We start from the raw sequence: 18,030 nt of genomic DNA, 5'->3' as shown, positions 1-18,030 counted from the left end.
AACAGCTCAAGACACCATTAAATAGCATGTCCAAAAATCCACCAAACAAAAGGCAAGGCTATAGTATGGCAAAAATGTCAAAAAATGCCATTTTCAAAAAACTGCTGAAAACCATGATAAATCGCTTAAAACAGCATGCTGAGACGCGCCATTGCAAAGGTTTTTGCAAAAACAGCTCAAAACACCATTAAATAGCATGTCCAAAAATCCACCAAAAAAAAAAAGCAAGGCTATAGTATGGCAAAAATGTCAAAAACTCCATTTTTTAAAAACTGCTGAAAACCACTTTAAACCACATAAAATAGCGTGCCAAGACACACCAAAGCAAAGGATGCTGCAAAAACAGCTCAAAACACCATTAAATAGCATGTCCAAAAATCCACCAAAAAAAAGGCAAGGCTATAGTATGGCAAAAATGTAAAAAAAATGCCATTTTCAAAAAACTGCTGAAAACCATGATAAATCGCTTAAAACAGCATGCTGAGACACGCCATAGCAAAGGTTTTTGCAAAAACAGCTCAAAACACCATTAAATAGCATGTCCAAAAATCCACCAAAAAAAAAAAGCAAGGCTATAGTATGGCAAAAATGTCAAAAACTCCATTTTTTAAAAACTGCTGAAAACCACTTTAAACCACATTAAATAGCGTGCCAAGACACGCCATAGCAAAGGTTTTTGCAAAAACAGCTCAAGACACCATTAAATAGCATGTCCAAAAATCCACAAAAAAAAGCAAGGCTATAGTATGGCAAAAATGTCAAAAAATGCCATTTTTTAAAAACTGCTGAATATCATTTTAAACCACTTAAAATAGCGTGCTGAGACATGGTGTAGCAAAGGTTTTAGCAAAAACAGCTCAAAACACCATTAAATAGCATGTCCAAAAATCCACCAAAAAAAAGGCAAGGCTATAGTATGGCAAAAATGTCAAAAAATGCCATTTTCAAAAAACTGCTGAAAACCATGATAATTCGCTCAAAACAGCATGCTGAGACACGCCATAGCAAAGGTTTTTGCAAAAACAGCTCAAAACACCATCAAATAGCATGTCCAAAAATCCACCAAAAAAAGGCAAGGATATAGTATGGCAAAAATGTAAAAAAAAAAATGCCATGTTCAAAAAAGTGCTGAAAACCATTATAAACCACTTAAAACTGCCTGCTGAGACACGCTGTAGCAAAGGTTTTAGCAAAAACAGCTCAAAACACCATTAAATAGCATGTCCAAAAATCCACCAAAAAAAAGCAAGGCTATAGTATGGCAAAAATGTCAAAAAATGCCATTTTCAAAAAACTGCTGAAAACCATTATAAACCACTTAAAACTGCCTGCTGAGACACGCTGTAGCAAAGGGTTTTGCAAAAACAGCTCAAAACACCATTGCATAGCATGTCCAAAAATCCACCAAAAAAAAAAAGCAAGGCTATAGTATGGCAAAAATGTCAAAAACTCCATTTTCTAAAAACTGCTGAATATCATTTTAAACCACATAAAATAGTGTGCCGAGACACGCCAAAGCAAAGGATGCTGCACAAACAGCTCAAAACACCATTAAATAGCATGTCCAAAAATCCACCAAAAAGTAGCAAGGCTATACTATGGGAAAAATGTCAAAAAAATGCCATTTTCAAAAAACTGCTGAAAACCATGATAAACTGCTTAAAACAGCATGCTGAGACACACTGTAGCAAAGGGTTATGCAAAAACAGCTCAGAACACCATTAAATAGCATGTCCAAAAATCCACCAAAAAAAAAAAAGCAAGGCTATAGTATGGCAAAAATGTCAAAAAATGTCATTTTTTAAAAACTGCTGAAAACCTGTTTAAACCACATAAAATAGTCTGCTGTGACACGCCATAGTAAAGTGTTTTGCAAAAACAGCTCAAAACACCATTAAATAGCATGTCCAAAAATCCACCAAAAAAAAGGCAAGGCTATAGTATGGCAAAAATGTCAAAAAATGCCATTTTCAAAAACCTGCTGAAAACCATTATAAACCAAATCAAATAGCGTGCTGAGACACGCCATAGCAAAGGGTTTTGCAAAAACAGCTCAAAACACCATTAAATAGCATGTCCAAAAATCCACCAAAAAAAAGGCAAGGCTATAGTATGGCAAAAATGTCAAAAAATGCCATTTTCAAAAACCTGCTGAAAACCATTATAAACCAAATAAAATAGCGTGCTGAGACACGCCATAGCAAAGGGTTTTGCAAAAACAGCTCAAAACACCATTAAATAGCATGTCCAAAAATCCACCCAAAAAAAGGCAAGGCTATAGTATGGCAAAAATGTCAGAAAATGCCATTTTCTAAAAACTGCTGGTAACCTCTTTAAGTCACATAAAATAGTGTGCCTACACACGCCAGAAGATTAATGTTCACAGCTCGGGTTAGATTACATTGATTAATGTCGCATTCGGGAGATTCACACATTTCCGCAGCTCAAGAGTCAGAGGCAATAGAAACAACGCAACTGAGTGCGAAATAAGCGTTAAATATGATTAAAATACAAAAAATAAAATATATTTCAAAATACAAAATAAATAAAATCTATATATACATACACACACATATATATGTATATATATTCACACTGTATATGTTTAGTACTTTTAAATGTAAAACATTGAGTGATGTCGTTATGACATATATGATTATGCTGACATACTGTAGACTTACCTTACCATGGTAAAGGGGCAGGTTGCTGTTTATTGCTTATATATATATACACACACACACACACACTCACACATATATACATATATATAAACGTGTATCTTATTTGTATTTGTCTTTATACTGACTTACTCACTGCACTTACTGCATAATAAACTCAGAAACATAAATAGCACATCAAGCAGTTTGTATATGTCCTTCTTTTGTGGTGTCCTCTCAGATAGTCTCCACCATGCTTTGCTGTGCTGCACAGGGACGATCCAGGCATGGAGAGAAAGGCACGCTGACACGCAAATGAGGAAAATATTGTTTAGTAATGCCAGCAGAAGTAGTCTTACACTCACCACAGATTACAACTACAAAAAATATTGTGAGGTTATCATTTTCAAAAACTGCATTGGAACATTTTACCCAAACAAAGAGCACACCATTGGGAAGCCTTGTATATGGTTTAATAAAAATAAACAGGGAAAGAGTTGCAGAAGTCAGGCAGCTGACACTCAGGATGAGGGTGCTGTCTTAGCGCAGGGATTCTCCAGGCTCCACTGAATCCTTTGTAGCTCTTTTGTTGAAAGAGGGAGGGAGAAAACGACAGGAGAGAGGGTTAGACATGGCGTTATAGGCCTGAGTGGGAAACCACTTTGGGAGATGAGGCGTGTTTGTTCCTCAACTTCAGTTATTAAACTTTATTGGTTGTGTTAGGTTTTTTTTCTCATAGTAAATGACACTAATCACACTACTGTTAATATAAGAGAGTAATTTTAATACAAAGTGTAAAACACTGCATGTGAATGCATAACTTAGTCAGATCTGCACTCCAGAGATGAGACTTCATGAGGCTGTGTAATACTGCCCTCTACTGGATTTATATGTTAATGAACAGCATTAAAAAATGCCATTTTCAAAAAACTGCTGAAAACCATTTTAAACCACATAAAATAGCGTACAGAGACACACCATCGCAAAGCATGTTGCAAAAGCAGCCCAAAACACCACTAAATAGCATGTCCAGAAAGCCACCAAAAATGCAAGGCTATAGTATGGCAAAAATGTCAAAAAATGCCATTTTCAAAAAAGTGCTGAAAACCTGTTTAAACCACATAAAATAGTCTGCCGAGACACGCCATAGTAAAGTGTTTTGCAAAAACAGCTCAAAACACCATTAAATAGCATATCCAAAAATCCACCCAAAAAAAAAAAGCAAGGCTATAGTATGGCAAAAATGTCAAAAAATGCTGTTTTCAAAAAACTGCTGAAAACTATTGTAAACCACATAAAACAGCATGCTGAGACATGCCATAGCAAAGGGTTTTGCAAAAAGAGCTTAAAACACCATTAAATAGCATGTCCAAAAATCCACCAAAAAAGAAGCAAGGCTATAGTATGGCAAAAATGTCAAAAAATGCCATTTTCAAAAAACTGCTGAAAACCATGATAAACCGCCTAAAACAGCATGCTGAGACACGCCGTAGTAAAGGGTTTTGCAAAAACAGCTCAAAACACCATTAAATAGCATGTCCAAAAATCCACCAAAAAAAAAGCAAGGCTATAGTATGGCAAAAATGGCAAAAAATGTCATTTTCTAAAACCTGCTGAAAACCACTTTAAATCACATAAAATAGTGTGCCAAGACACACCATAGCAAAGTGTTTTGCAAAAACACCTCAAAACACCATTAAATAGCATGTCCAAAAACCCACCCAAAAAAAAAGCAAGGCTATAGTATGGCAAAAATGGCAAAAAATGCCATTTTCAAAAAACTGCTGAAAACCATGATAAACCGCCTAAAACAGCATGCTGAGACACGCCGTAGCAAAGGGTTTTGCAAAAACAGCTCAGAACACCATTAAATAGCATGTCCAAAAATCCACCAAAAAAAAAGCAAGGCTATAGTATGGCAAAAATGTCAAAAAATGCCATTTTTTAAAAACTGCTGAAAACCACTTTAAACCACATAAAATAGCGTGCCAAGACACGCCAAAGCAAAGGATGCTGCAAAAACAGCTCAAAACACCATTAAATAGCATGTCCAAAAATCCACCAAAAAAAAAGGCAAGGCTATAGTATGGCAAAAATGTCAAAAAACACCATTTTCTAAAAACTGCTGAAAACTATTGTAAACCACATAAAATAGTATACCGAGACACACCATAGCAAAAGATTTTGCAAAAACAACCAAAAACAACATTAAATAGCATGTCCACAATTCCACCAAAAATGCAAGGCTATAGTATGGCAAAAATGTCAAAAAATGCCATTTTCAAGGAACTGATGAAAACCATTTTAAACCACATAAAACAGCGTGCCGAGACACGCCATAGAATAGGATGTTGCAAAAACAGCCAAAAACAACATTAAATAGCATGTCCACAATTCCACCAAACATGCAAGGCTATAGTATGGCAAAAATGTCAAAAAATGCCATTTTCAAAAAAGTGCTGAAAAGCACCTAAACCACATAAAATAGAGTGCCGAGAAACACCATAGCAACTGATGTTGCAAAAACAGTCAAAAACACCATTAAATAGCATGTCCAAAAATCCACCAAAAATGCATGGCAAAAATGACAAAAAATGCCATTTTCAAAAAGTGCTGAAAACCATTTTAAACCACATAAAATAATGTACCGATACACACCACAGCAAAGGATGTTGCAAAAAAAACCAAAAACAACATTAAATAGCATTTTAAAAAATCAACCGAAATGCAAGGCTATAGTATGGCCAAAAATGTCAAAAAATGCAACTTTCAAAAAAACGCTGAAAACCACCTAAACCACATAAAAAGCGTGCAGAGACACACCATAGCAAAGCATGTTGCAAAAACAGCCAAAAACACCATTAAATAGCATGTCCAAAAATCCACCCAAAAATGCAAGGCTATAGTATGGCAAAAATGTCAAAAAATGCCACTTTCAAAAAACTGCTGAAAACCACTTTCAACCACATAAAATAGTGTACCGAGACACGCCATAGTAAAGGCTTTTGCAAAAACAGCCAAAAATCAACATTAAATAGCATGTCCAAAAATCCACCAAAAATGCAAGGCTATAGTATGGCAAAAATGTCAAAAAATGCCATTTTCAAAAAAGTCCTGAAAACCATTTTAAACCACATAAAATAGCGTGCAGAGACACACCATAGCAAAGGATGTTGCAAAAACAGCCAAAAACACAAAAAATAGCATGTCCAGAAATCCACCAAAAATGCAAGGCTATAGTATGGCAAAAATGTCAAAAAATGCTGTTTTCAAAAAAGTCCTGAAAACCACTTTAAGCCACATAAAATAGTGTGCTGAGGCACGCCAGAGCAAAGGTTTTTGCAAAAACAGCCAAAAACAACATTAAATAGCATGTCCAACAGTCCACCAAAAATGCAAGGCTATAGTATGGCAAAAATGTCAAAAATGCCATTTTCAAAAAACTGCTAAAAACCATTTTAAACCACATAAAATAGCGTGCAGAGACACACCATAGCAAAGGATGTTGCAAAAACAGCCAAAAACACAAAAAATAGCATGTCCAAAAATCCACCAAAAATGCAAGGCTATAGTATGGCAAAAATGTCAAAAAATGCCATTTTCAAAAAAGTCCTGAAAACCACTTTAAGCCACATAAAATAGTGTGCTGAGGCAAGCCAGAGCAAAGGTTTTTGCAAAAACAGCTAAAAACACCATTAAATAGCATGTCCAGCAGTCCACCAAAAATGCAAGGCTATAGTATGGCAAAAATGTCAAAAAATGCTGTTTTCAAAAAAGTCCTGAAAACCACTTTAAACCACATAAAACAGCGTGCTGAGACACGCCATAGAAAAGGATGTTGCAAAAACAGCCAAAAACACCATTAAATAGCATGTCCTAAAATCCACCAAAAATGCAAGGCTATAGTATGGCAAAAATGTCAAAAAAGGCCATTTCCAAAAAACTGCTGAAAACCATTTTAAACCAAATCAAATAGCGTGCAGAGACACACCATAGCAAAGGATGTTGCAAAAATAGCCAACAAAATATAAAATAGCATGTCCAAAATTTCACAGAAATTCATCATTTTCAATAAACTGCTAAAAACCATTAATTATTGCATGTACAGGCATGTTATACTTACAATATTACACAATATTGAAAAAAACGCCCCAAAACCCACAAAAATAGCATGTTGAAAAAAATGACCAAAAAAGCAGTAGTAGTACGAAGGATCGTTAGTACTGGTCAGTGGTGGATGTGAGTGGCTTGTTTGGGAGGACATATTGACGCCGAGTTGGGCGAGACTCAGAATGTGGGCACCGTCTTTTGTGTGTCCACCTGATCCGATTTCCAAGCCCCAGTCGGCGAGCAGCTTATTAGAGGTGTGGTGGAGGAGTGGTTGAGGTGTTGTGCTGCTCATGTTGTGCTTATGACACATCCAAAAAACAGCTAAAAATTATTTAGTATAGTATTTAGAGGTATGTTATATACAATATTGAAAATAGCATCCAAAAACGGCCCAAAACCACAAAAAATCCCATCTTGAAAAAATGACCAAAGTAGTGATACTATAGTATGGCGAAAAATGTTAAAATATGACATGTCCAAAAAACAGCTGAAAATCACTCCGTATAGCAGGTAGAGGCTTGTTATAGTTTCCAATGTTGAAAAAAACATCCAAAATCATCCAAAAAAACCCATTAAATAGAATGTTGAAAAAATGACCAAAGATGCAATACTATAGTTTGCCGGAAAATGTCGATGGATCATGAATGTCAAGTGAATTGCACTTGACATTGGAGTATGAATGAAAATGGCAAAAATGCCCTACCTCATTGTTGTGGCCATATGCAGTCAACCCACCGGAGGGACAGCTCGCTGCGTCTACGCTAAATCGCTCGTCCTTGGAGATAGGATGGGGAGCTCGGAGCTTGGAGTAGAGCCGCTGCTCCTTGGCATCGAAAGATCCAGCTGAGGTGTTTCTGGCATCTGATCATGATGCCTCCAGGGCGCCGCCCGCCAACCCGGCCCCGGGTAAGTGGAAAAGATTGTGTGGATTGGATGGATGTTGAAAAAACTGTTGAAAAAGAAATAGTATAGGATTTTAAAGGAGGCCATAGTATAGAATTTTCAAAAAACTGTCGAAAAATACACATTATAGTACATTAAAAAAAATCACAGTACAGTATGTTAAAAAAAGGCATGTTGTAGTATGTTGAAAATTTTGAAAAGACTGTCATAGTGTAGTATGTTGAAAAAACTAATCCTATTAGTCATCATCATCATAAGTCACTGTTAAAAAAAAACGTGTACTAGTCAATATTCCTCTGGTACTCTGTAGCAATGTCACAGTGTGGTCTTTCCAGTAAGGCTCGAATACAAACAAGCATAAAATGACAGAATTTGACGTTAATTAGGAATAAAATGTCTTATTCTTTCCAAATGTTTGTCTAAATGTATGAGACAAAACACATGCGAATCTAATAAAGATTATTTATTTCCAGTGTTTGTTGAGGGCGGGCATTGCACCCATGTTTACATGAACACAGGTGAGATGTTCACTCTTTAGAAAGCATTGTCTCATGCAGTTAAAAAGATTACTCTTTTTTTCTCCCAGGTTTTAAGCGCCCATGCATTTTACTGCAATCAAAAAATACAGAGGTGGGAAAAATGAAGTAAAACTAAGGTGAAATAGACAATGATATATTTGAATGCTCTGATGTTGATGTGAGTTTAACTAAAAAAAAGGAAAGACCCCACAACAACAACAACAACAACAAAACATCTCTGGAATGCCTGTGAGATTTTTTTCTCCTAAAAATATTTCAACTGATGGTAAAAACAGTTTTAAAAAAGGAAAAAAAGAGGCACTTTTTCTTTTTGAGATAAAAACAATGTGTAAAAACTTACTTTTTGGACTATAACTGGACAACGTTTGGAAATAAACTACTGTACCAAGCATTACATACTATAGTATCAGCATTTCATTACTGTTTTTTTCAGTCTTTATTTGATAGAACTATAATAATCTTCCAGTCCACCAAGCTAATATCTGGCTGTTGTAACTTGTGCTGTGAAAAAAAAAAACTTCCCACAGCACGCAGCTCAGAAAGCAGCCCTCGGTTACATCCACATACTTCAAGTACAGGCAAAATAAAAACATACATATTGTTTTGAAAATGACAATATTGTCACAAGCAACTAGTGTTAGTCCAAAGAGAGTAATACATTCTTCATACCGCTTATAATAGGAAGAACTGAACCATGATTCCTTTAAAAAGAAAGCTTCCTCCTGTGTTCAGTAATAGTCAAGTTAACCCTGTTGCTTATCATTAGTGCTGTAAAACAGTCCAGAGTCCATTTCTGTCCCACCGACACAACATAAAGTCACATTCTTGCATTTGCAGGGTTCAATCTTGCAGGAGGAAGTTTAGTCCGTGTCTGTCCCAGTTTGGACAACAAGTCAGTGGAATTAACACATTAACATCTCTTCAGCATTATTCCAGTAACAATCACGTAAGCCTATACACAGTATGTACAGTAGATACATAAAGTATACTTTGTAGAAAAAATATTGTGCAGTAACCTTAGCTAAAATACCCACATTCGTACATCTGCGCACTCATTCAGTCTTTTTTGAATCCTCACAAACACATCAGAAAGTTTCGCCGTTGTCACAGATACTGGTAGAATCGTGAGCGGACAACTTGTGCTCCAGACAGTTTGTGTGGGTGAGCGTCCGCCCCGAGACTTGCTTTGTTTTTACTTTGCAGCCCGCTACCGTTGACATGCTCCCCCGCTAACGGCTGTGCCACCGGGGACACAGAGGGAGGAGCCTGAGCTTCCGCATGATCGTCCTCGGGAACGGCTTTGGGTGCGACCTCACCGCTCGAATCGGAGCCTCTACACCGCTCTCTAGCGATCCAGTCCCGTATGGAAAAGTCCTGAGAAGAACATCTGGGCTTGAGGCGGTCCAGAGCTGACAGCTCGGCCGCCTGGTCCACGCCGCCCTGCTCCCTCCAATCGTTAATGACCGCCAGCTCTGCGAAGTCCCTCTGCCCGCCCATGGTGTGTCTCCGCCGGATGTTCTTCTTCTTCCCACGAGCGTCTGTACCGCGGCTCTTCTGGGTGAACATGTCATCAGCAGATGAGCGTAATCTGAATTTGAGCCGCTCGGTGATCTTAAGGTGCCAGGCCGGTTCGGGACGTTCGGACTCGCTGCGTGAGGACGAGCTGAGGCTGCTCGTGGACCGCCCCTTTTTCATCACCTCTAGGACTCGAGAGAGCCGCGTGGAAGACTCTGCCCTCCCCTCGCTACGCTCCCCACTCCCAGCTACACCCTCCACTGATGATTCACTGTCTGTTTTCTGTCTTAGAGACCACCTTCTAGAGAGGGTGTCACACTCAATCATGCGGTGTGACGGGAAAAGACGCCGTGCTTCCATTTTCGGCGTGGTGCCGCCCTCAGCTGCTCCACCGCCTCTTGGTTCCGTCTTTTCCAGACTCTGCTCTGGGCAGGGTGTAGACTGGCTGTTGCCACCACCTGGGGCAAAAACCGGGAAGTCGCTTTCACTGTCCGTCTCCATGGGTCGTCCCTCGCTAATTAGCTCACTGCGCTCATCATCTGCCTCCTCCCCACCCTGCAGCTCCGGACTGAGCGCGCTGGACTCCGCTCCGGTCAAGAACGTGATGGAAGAAGTTGTGGAGTAGTCGGAAGTGATGGAGCTCACCTCCGCACCGGCGGATGCCCCCGGACCTGCTGCCAAACCGACACATGCTCCTGCAGGGAGGTCAGAGGACGCTCCGCTCCACTTTTTCGGTCTTGACCTTGGCACAGACGCTCCAGAGCTCATAGTCCCGAGGTCAGAGGTGTTTTCATCGAGCTGGGATGGAGGATCCGACAAGGAGGACTTTGCCTGTGGGGCAGTTTGGTAGCCGGAGATATTTGGGGACGGGGAGGGGGAAGGTGAGGGGTGTCGGGGTGGAGTTTTCTCCTTCAGGAATAAGGAGTTTCGATGCTCTCTCTTGGCTTTAGGTGTGAGCTCCACAGCTCTCCCGTTCTCTTTCCGCTCCTCTACTCGCACTGGCTGCTTTGCATTGGGTTTGGCATTGGGGCTGGGGCGAGTCTCTCTCTGCACCTCGGTCTTCTGGGCAGGGATCTCCTTCTTGGGGAACACAGCGTCCAGATCATCGTCTGAGCTGCTAGGCTGCGGCTTCTCCTTTGACTTCTTTCTTTTGCGACTGGCTGCAGCAAAGATGGAGGAGACCAGGAGCTCTCGGCTGCACTGGTCCTTCCCTGAGCCCCAGGAACCCTGCAGAGAGGAGGAGACAAGGAGAAGAATACCAAAATGACTATTTCTGATGGGAAACACAAGGAGGGAGCATGTCAAAGAGAGCGCAATCCTTCATCCCTTAACTTAAACCCGTACTCCACCTGCTCCCGTGAAGCGCCACAAACCAGAGAAGTGGACAGAGAGAGGAACATTAACAAAGCGTCAACAACAGGGAGCACAGTTTTGTTTTCATGCCAGCCGTAAAGCAGAAGCAGGAGAAGCAGCAGCACAGCATGAACTGAAGCATCCCTGCAGTCTGAGCTCTGGCATGACTGGCTTAAAGCTGAAGAAAGCAGCCACATTACAGCAGTGCAGTGATGGAAGGGACCTGCCTCTGCTAAAGACAAAATCTCTCTTATTCTTTTCAAGCTCACAACGAGCAACTGCAGAGTCCCGAGCTTCTCAATCACAAGTTTGATGTGTCATGAAGCAGAAAAAGAAGCTCTGATTCACTGGATGTACGGTCAGTTCTGACTGGCCCGAGCTTAAAGGGTATGTTCGCCCAAATTACAAAAAACATTTTCTCCTTAGCCCTCATTTTATCTATAAATGCAGATAGTTTTAATTTTTCTGTATATGTTTTGAGATTTCTGAAATCCATTTCTACTTCCACCTTGATACTTTGGATTTGAATAAAGATTTGAAATTTGAAAAATAAATAGTATGTTGAAAAATGTCATAGTATAGTGTGTTAGAAAAAAAATTGTTAAAAAATTACAACATAATATGTCAAAAAATGTCTGAGTATAGCATGTCAAAAAAAGTCAAAAAAGTCATACTCTAATTTGACAAAGAAAACTGTTTATAAAGTCATACTACAGTATTTTGAAAAAGTCATAGAGTAGATACAGTATAGATTGTTAAAAAGGATAGTACAGTGTGTCAAAAAACAGTCAAAAAGGTTAAAAAAGCAACTGTATAGTTTGTTAAAAGAAAAAAAAGTCTTAGTATAGTATGTAGAAAAAATGCTGAAAAAGTCATAACATGGTTGTTAAAACAATATAGTATAGTATGTATATACAAATGTAAAAAAAGACAATTGTATAGTCTGTGAAAAAACAGATAAAAAGGTCACGGTATAACATGTAGAATTATGTCATTGTATAGAATGTCGAAAAAAGTCATAGTATAATATGCTGAAAAAAAATAAATGTCAATAAAAAGTCATATTTTAGTATATCAAAAGAGGAGAAAAATGTCATTGAAAAAAATGGAGAAAAAGTCAGTGTAGCGTGCTGAAAAAACTAAATAAAATAGTCATAGTATAGTATTCCAAAAAAGTGACATAAGTGAGGATTTTTTTGTGATTTGGGTCTTTAAATGCAAGTTTCCACATATTTATTTGATGTTGATCTGGACTGGGGGTGGAGGCGATCTTTTCTATTCATCACATACCTCCTGTCATCCTACATTACCTGGCCTGAGGGGGTTAACATTGGGGGCACACTCACCTTTGATTTAGCTGAGTCACTAGTCGGTGAATCTGCGGGTAAAGAGAGAGAGCGACACATTAGATGATTTTACAACACAGACGAACACTTGTATGAAGTGCAACATGGGGAAATGAATTGGGGAGAAAAAAGGAGAAAAGAACAATGTTGATGAGAAGAATCAGGTGGAGTGAAAACACAGAACAGACGAGACACGTGAGCACATACAAGAGCAACAGGCCATGCTCCACAGGGACAGATGAGCTCTACGTTACACTCAGGTCCACATCTACATGGCATGTGACGTTCTTCCCCAGCACACCTGAACCAAGACCAAGTCTACGTCAGGTAAAGGTAATCCTAATCTTTCCTCCAGTTTCTTAGTGATACTGAGTGCAACTTCAGCAACAAACACAACGAGTACATGTAACAGCAGCTTGACAGCGAGGCAGATGATGTGTCATGCAACACGATGATGGTGAGAAACATCCATTCAGGAATGCAGACGTGAACCCGACTGATGAAAAAACACCCCAAACATCAAATAGATAAAACTGGGTATTGTTATTTTTTTAGTGCTATTGCTGATACCCAAGTAACATTTTTTTCTTTGCCTTACTTTAAAAGTTTCCCCTAAATAACGTATTTTCTTGTAGTAAAAGAAACCAAAGTTCTCAAATGTTAAATGTGGTCTAAACCAGTGATTCCCAACTTTTTCATCAAAGAGAAATATCAACTTCCAAACTGTCAACAGTGCTGTTCTGTGGAAACCATGCCCATCTCCAAATTCTTACACAGTGTGACGGTGAATTTTTAAAAATCTCCCGACACGTTTCTAAAAGGTTTATTTTGGTTAAGACATAGGGTAGCTTGCTAATCACTAACTCTTCAGGTTTAATTTTTAAATAATTCAGAATTTTTATGGTATTTGACAAACTGATTAAATGACTAATTAATAAACTTTTCTTTCTCAGACTTATATAAAAAAATATTTCAGGTGACATGAAGAGGTAAAATTCTCTGTATTTTCTAAGAAAAAAGGCAAATATGAGAGAAGAGTTTAGAAGTAAACACAATGTTATGTACATGAAAGTACTTATTTCCTTGTTATTATGTCATAACCTCTTCAATTCATTTGTGACTCTGAATTTGGGAACCACTGGTAAAAACTCAAGCAGCCTTATGAGAACTTTGCCTAAAGAAAAAAGTCTAAAATTGACAAAGGTCAAGAGCTATCTGATGAACAGCATAACATGTGTCCCGACATTTGGCGCCGGCTTCCAGTACTTGCTACAGACACATTGTGGTTAAAAACAAAAAATTACTGCAGCAGTCACAGACAGACTGACGATGCTTTTTAGCTGAACTGACAAAACAGCGCGAGGTGACGTGAGTTAACATGACAGCAGTGAGACGGTGATGACAGAGACGGCTATGGAAGAAACCAAAATAATGACAGAGAAGTGACAGGGGGGTCACAGAGGGGCTAGCTATATGAGAAGAGGGGACACTACATGAGAGAGAGAGTGTCAGCGAGGAAAACCTATAATCAGTCCTCACCTGCTCTGTAATCACATCTACTCAGATCATACCTCTAGCTAAAAAATTTGCTTTTGTTTGTTTGTGTGACATAGCCGAGCCCCCCTATACACCCCTTACAATACAGATGATGGCACAATATGCAAGTGCACACTGACTGGTGACGTAGAAACCATACCATGCTATCTCTCCTGTTGGCAAGCTTGCGAGACAGTGAGGAGAGACAGCGGAGAGCCTTTCAGACAGTAGCACCGGCCTGTGTTAGGTATACTCTGATAGAAAACCCGGACACTGCACAGTACCGTGTAGCCGCTTCGCTTCCCCTTTTTTTCGTCACGGTTTCTTTCTTTAACGCTTTGTTTTTCTCTCTTTGGCATTTCTTAAAACAACTGCGGGTTCCTGCAGACTAGGCAGCTACACTGCGGGCAACAATCCTCCTTCTTCCTACAGTTCCAGCTGTCCATCACGGACATTATAGAGTCCATCAGTGTCATCATGGTGTGATAGACGCCTCCCACTTGGCCTGTGTCAAGATCAGTATGTGTGAATGCTGGGAAAGCCTTTAGGACACCCGACAGAGCCTCACTAGAGACAGAGGAATCAGAGGTCGCCTTTCACTGTAAAAACATCTATTTCTGACGTGGGAAAGAACATGCCTTATTAGTGCAACAGTAGGCGGGACAAAAGGAGAGAGGAAACACAGCCCAGGTGTGGGGTTTCATTAAAACGAGGTATTAAAGGGCAGAGGGGGGATTAAAAACAGAAAAGGACATCTAAGTATGTAAAGGGTGAGTTCTGTGTTTTTCAACATTAGCCCTGTTTTCAGTGTTTTTGTGTCTAAGTAACTAATGGGAACAACAATTTTTGAAATCAGTCCTGTAATGAGCACCAGCAATGAAGCGAGAAAACAGACTGCAGTGTGCAGTTGTGCTTCAAATTGCATCCACTAAAAGTGTTTTTGTCACTGACAGGCTCAGTTTATTTTTTAGACTCTTTTTTATTTAACCAGAAACTGCCTCAAAGTCACACTGGCAAACACAACAGACTCAATTTAACCCTTTAAAACCTGGAGCAACATCATTTTTCTTGTGCTGCTTTCAGACACCTTTAACAAGTATTTAAGATTAGAAAAATGAGAAAATTGTTAATAAGGCCATGAGCAACTTGGTTAGAAATGTCCTACAGTCAGCAAGAAATTAGATTTAGATGATTATTTTTTAAAAGCTAGGGAAAAATGTCAATGAAAAAAAAATATGAGAACTGTAATTAAATACTTAAAATTATTCTACAAATATATTAGTTATTAGCAGTTTTCAGTTTTAATTTCAAAGTCAACAGAAACAACATGGAAGTCACACAAGCCATCCGAACTCATTCAGTTAGATGTGAAAATATGCTAGCTCTATACGTGCTAAAATTAGTTTATTTAAACGGAGTCTGGTTGGTTTGGTGATGGTGATTTCAGGGCTGCTTCTGGTTAAACAAAAATGATCCTACTCTTTAACAAAGAGGTATATCAGGAATCCTTTCCATAATGTTGTCAGACAATTGAAATAAAATTGAAATAAAAATCTGAGCTCGTCGGTGAAAAAACAATAGTCAAATTAATACTGGTCACATTAAAGCCAGTTTTGGGGCTGCTTGCTGCAGCAGACCAGTTCAAAATAATTGTTGTCTCCATTGGTCACTTTGAAACAAAAATATAGAAAAATAGAGTCCAGGTTGAAAAATACCAAACTTACCCTTAAAGGGACGAATAAATACCGAGGAGAAAGGATTCATCTCTTAAAGCAAATGAACAAGCGAGACAATTCATTGCATCCTTTAAACTAGATGCAAATAAATTGCCCACTAAAACCCACACAGGCATTTTGACTCATGGTTAGCCATAGACATTTTCATCTAGTGGCAACAGCCAAAGAAGCAAAAAGGGGAAGCTTGGCCTTGGGAAGAAGCAACATTATCATCAACATTAGTCACTAGATTTCACACCGGTCCCTCTTTGACCACAGCGCTCAGCAGAGTAAGGGTAGAGAAAGGTTAACCCACCAAAGAGTTGGTCAGCCAGAGGCAGCATGTTACCTGATACTTCACCCTGCGACGTGCCCGTACGGCCGATGTTGGTGAGCAGATGGTCGATGTTGGGGACGGGCTGAGACTCCACCGCACTCTCCTCTTGGGACACGGTCTGAAAGGAGCAAATGTTACAGAGTTAGGAGCAGATTCATGAGAATGTCAAAAAGAAATTTAGAACTCTAAAAGTTAAAACACAGAAAAAAAGCAGCTTTACTAATCCTCTGCAAAAGGGGAACTGTGAACAGCCGGAGTCCAAGAGTTAAATAAATAAGCAAGTGAGAAAGTAAACCTTTTTTTAATATAGCGCCTCTTGAAACCTAGGTTATAAAGTTCTGTACAAAAAGAAACAATACAACAAAACATCACAATCGAAGAAAAAAAAAGCCACAAAGAAGAGTACATGAGTCACACATAGAAACACTTAGAAAACAGGTCTTCAGCTGTGACTTAACGTAACGCTATTTATCCTGACGGAAATCGTTATGCAGCAGCTGCAATAAAAAGTGGGAAAATATAACAGTCCAAAATAACAACAATAAGGTGCAAATCAAAAAATAAACAATAACAAATCAGCTTAAAGAGAGGGTCAGTTCACTGTACGTTTCGATATTGCTGACGAGCATTAAAAAGACCAACAACCCACATCTACTATAACTTTTCTTGCATTATCTACTATTTTTATTTTTTTTGACCTATGTCTAAAGAATTTGTATATGTACTTTCTGAATTTGCAAAATCACTTGCCTAAAATTCCACCTGTGGAGACAAATGAAGTATTGTGAACTGAAGTCAACCCTACAGGAAAGGACAGAGGCAGAAAGAAAATATCTTAATGGCAGTGATGCCTGTACCCACCACTGGATCTTCGTTTCCATCTTCAGTGAAAAACCAGTCGTACTAGAGGAAAGAGGACATTAAGTTTTTCAGTTTTGCATCTGAAAATTTTGGTTTAATATCTTTAATAGCAGATGGAGGTCTGATGCTCACGTTTTGAATGAGGGCCTCCACTATCCTGTACTGGTCCGGCATGTGTGTCACCATGTGGGTCATGTTGTCCTCGGTGGTGCGCACCAGAGTGGGACCGAACACGATGGCCAGGTTCCTTGGTTCCATCTTCAAAAATGAGAGACAGTTTAAATTTCTTATTTCTGTGATCAAAACTAAAGTCTAATTAAGAAACTAGTATTTTGCAAACCTTGTTCTTCTCTGAGTTTTCAGCCACAGTTTTGAGATGAGCTGAGAGGAACTTCAGAGTCTCGTAATGATGATCTGGCAACTCGTGAAGCTTGACGGAGATAGAAAACATTCAGTGGAGACAACACCAATACAAAACTGAATTTCCTTTTTTAAAAACATTTTGGTTGTACAGTATTTTAAAAGGACTTCATAAGCCCATGGTGTGAAAAAAGATGAACCCAAATGCTTCAGAAAGCGACTCACCAGCCTCTTAAGCACTTTGAGTCTCTCCACTGGATCCTCTGTTCTGTTAGCGTCTATAAAATCCGCGTACCTATCTGCAGGCAGAAATGAAAATCAGGCAGTGAAATACAGTCAACATTTCCCTCAGATTCAGATTCCAACAACTTTCTTAATCCCTTCAAGAGCAAATTTGTTTGAGAAGCTTTCTGCGTACACTTTTAGCAACCTGTAGGCAAATAAAAAGATAATTAAGAATAAAATAAAAATATGCCAAGAATAAAATAAAAATATGCCAAGGAGTTCAGTGGATCTATAAATAGAATAAAGTTAGGTTTTCCTATCAATGAAATAAATAAAAACAATGAAACCAATAAAAAACACTTACAGAGAATTTAAAAGCTTAATTGTAGAGGGATATCGAAAAATAATAAACTAAGTTGTAGTTTTCACTGTTGGCCACTAGAAGGCACACACAACCTTTGAAAGTAGCAACTTACCATTGGTGAACAACGGCTCTGGAAGTTTACGAAAGAACGACTTGAGTAAACTGCTGATCACATTGAGGTCCCTCCATTTCTGTAAAATGGAGAATAG

General features: G+C 38.9%; 1 protein-coding gene across 11 annotated transcripts in view; it reads right to left on the bottom strand.

Annotated features, from left to right (window-relative positions):
* Window positions 1-8,118: 8,118 nt before the first annotated feature.
* The window catches only part of arhgap21a (Rho GTPase activating protein 21a), a 99,929-nt gene continuing 90,017 nt past the window's right edge, over window positions 8,119-18,030 (bottom strand). For all 11 annotated transcript variants that reach the window (XM_088071772.1, XM_088071771.1, XM_088071773.1 and 8 more), the window contains 8 exons: window positions 17,934-18,012; window positions 17,458-17,531; window positions 17,213-17,302; window positions 17,005-17,130; window positions 16,873-16,914; window positions 16,024-16,129; window positions 12,424-12,455; window positions 8,119-10,951 (listed from right to left, as the gene is read on the bottom strand). In XM_088071772.1, coding sequence (XP_087927898.1) covers window positions 9,314-10,951; window positions 12,424-12,455; window positions 16,024-16,129; window positions 16,873-16,914; window positions 17,005-17,130; window positions 17,213-17,302; window positions 17,458-17,531; window positions 17,934-18,012 — 2,187 coding nt within the window. In that variant the 3' untranslated portion in view covers window positions 8,119-9,313. The remainder of the gene's footprint in view (window positions 10,952-12,423; window positions 12,456-16,023; window positions 16,130-16,872; window positions 16,915-17,004; window positions 17,131-17,212; window positions 17,303-17,457; window positions 17,532-17,933; window positions 18,013-18,030) is intronic.

Source organism: Plectropomus leopardus, chromosome 21 (assembly GCF_026936395.1).
Source record: "Plectropomus leopardus strain MGB_pleo_1.0 chromosome 21, ASM2693639v1, whole genome shotgun sequence".
Lineage (NCBI taxonomy): Eukaryota > Metazoa > Chordata > Actinopteri > Perciformes > Serranidae > Plectropomus > Plectropomus leopardus.
Note: the sequence above shows the minus strand (reverse complement) of the source record. Positions and strands in the feature narration are given on the sequence as shown.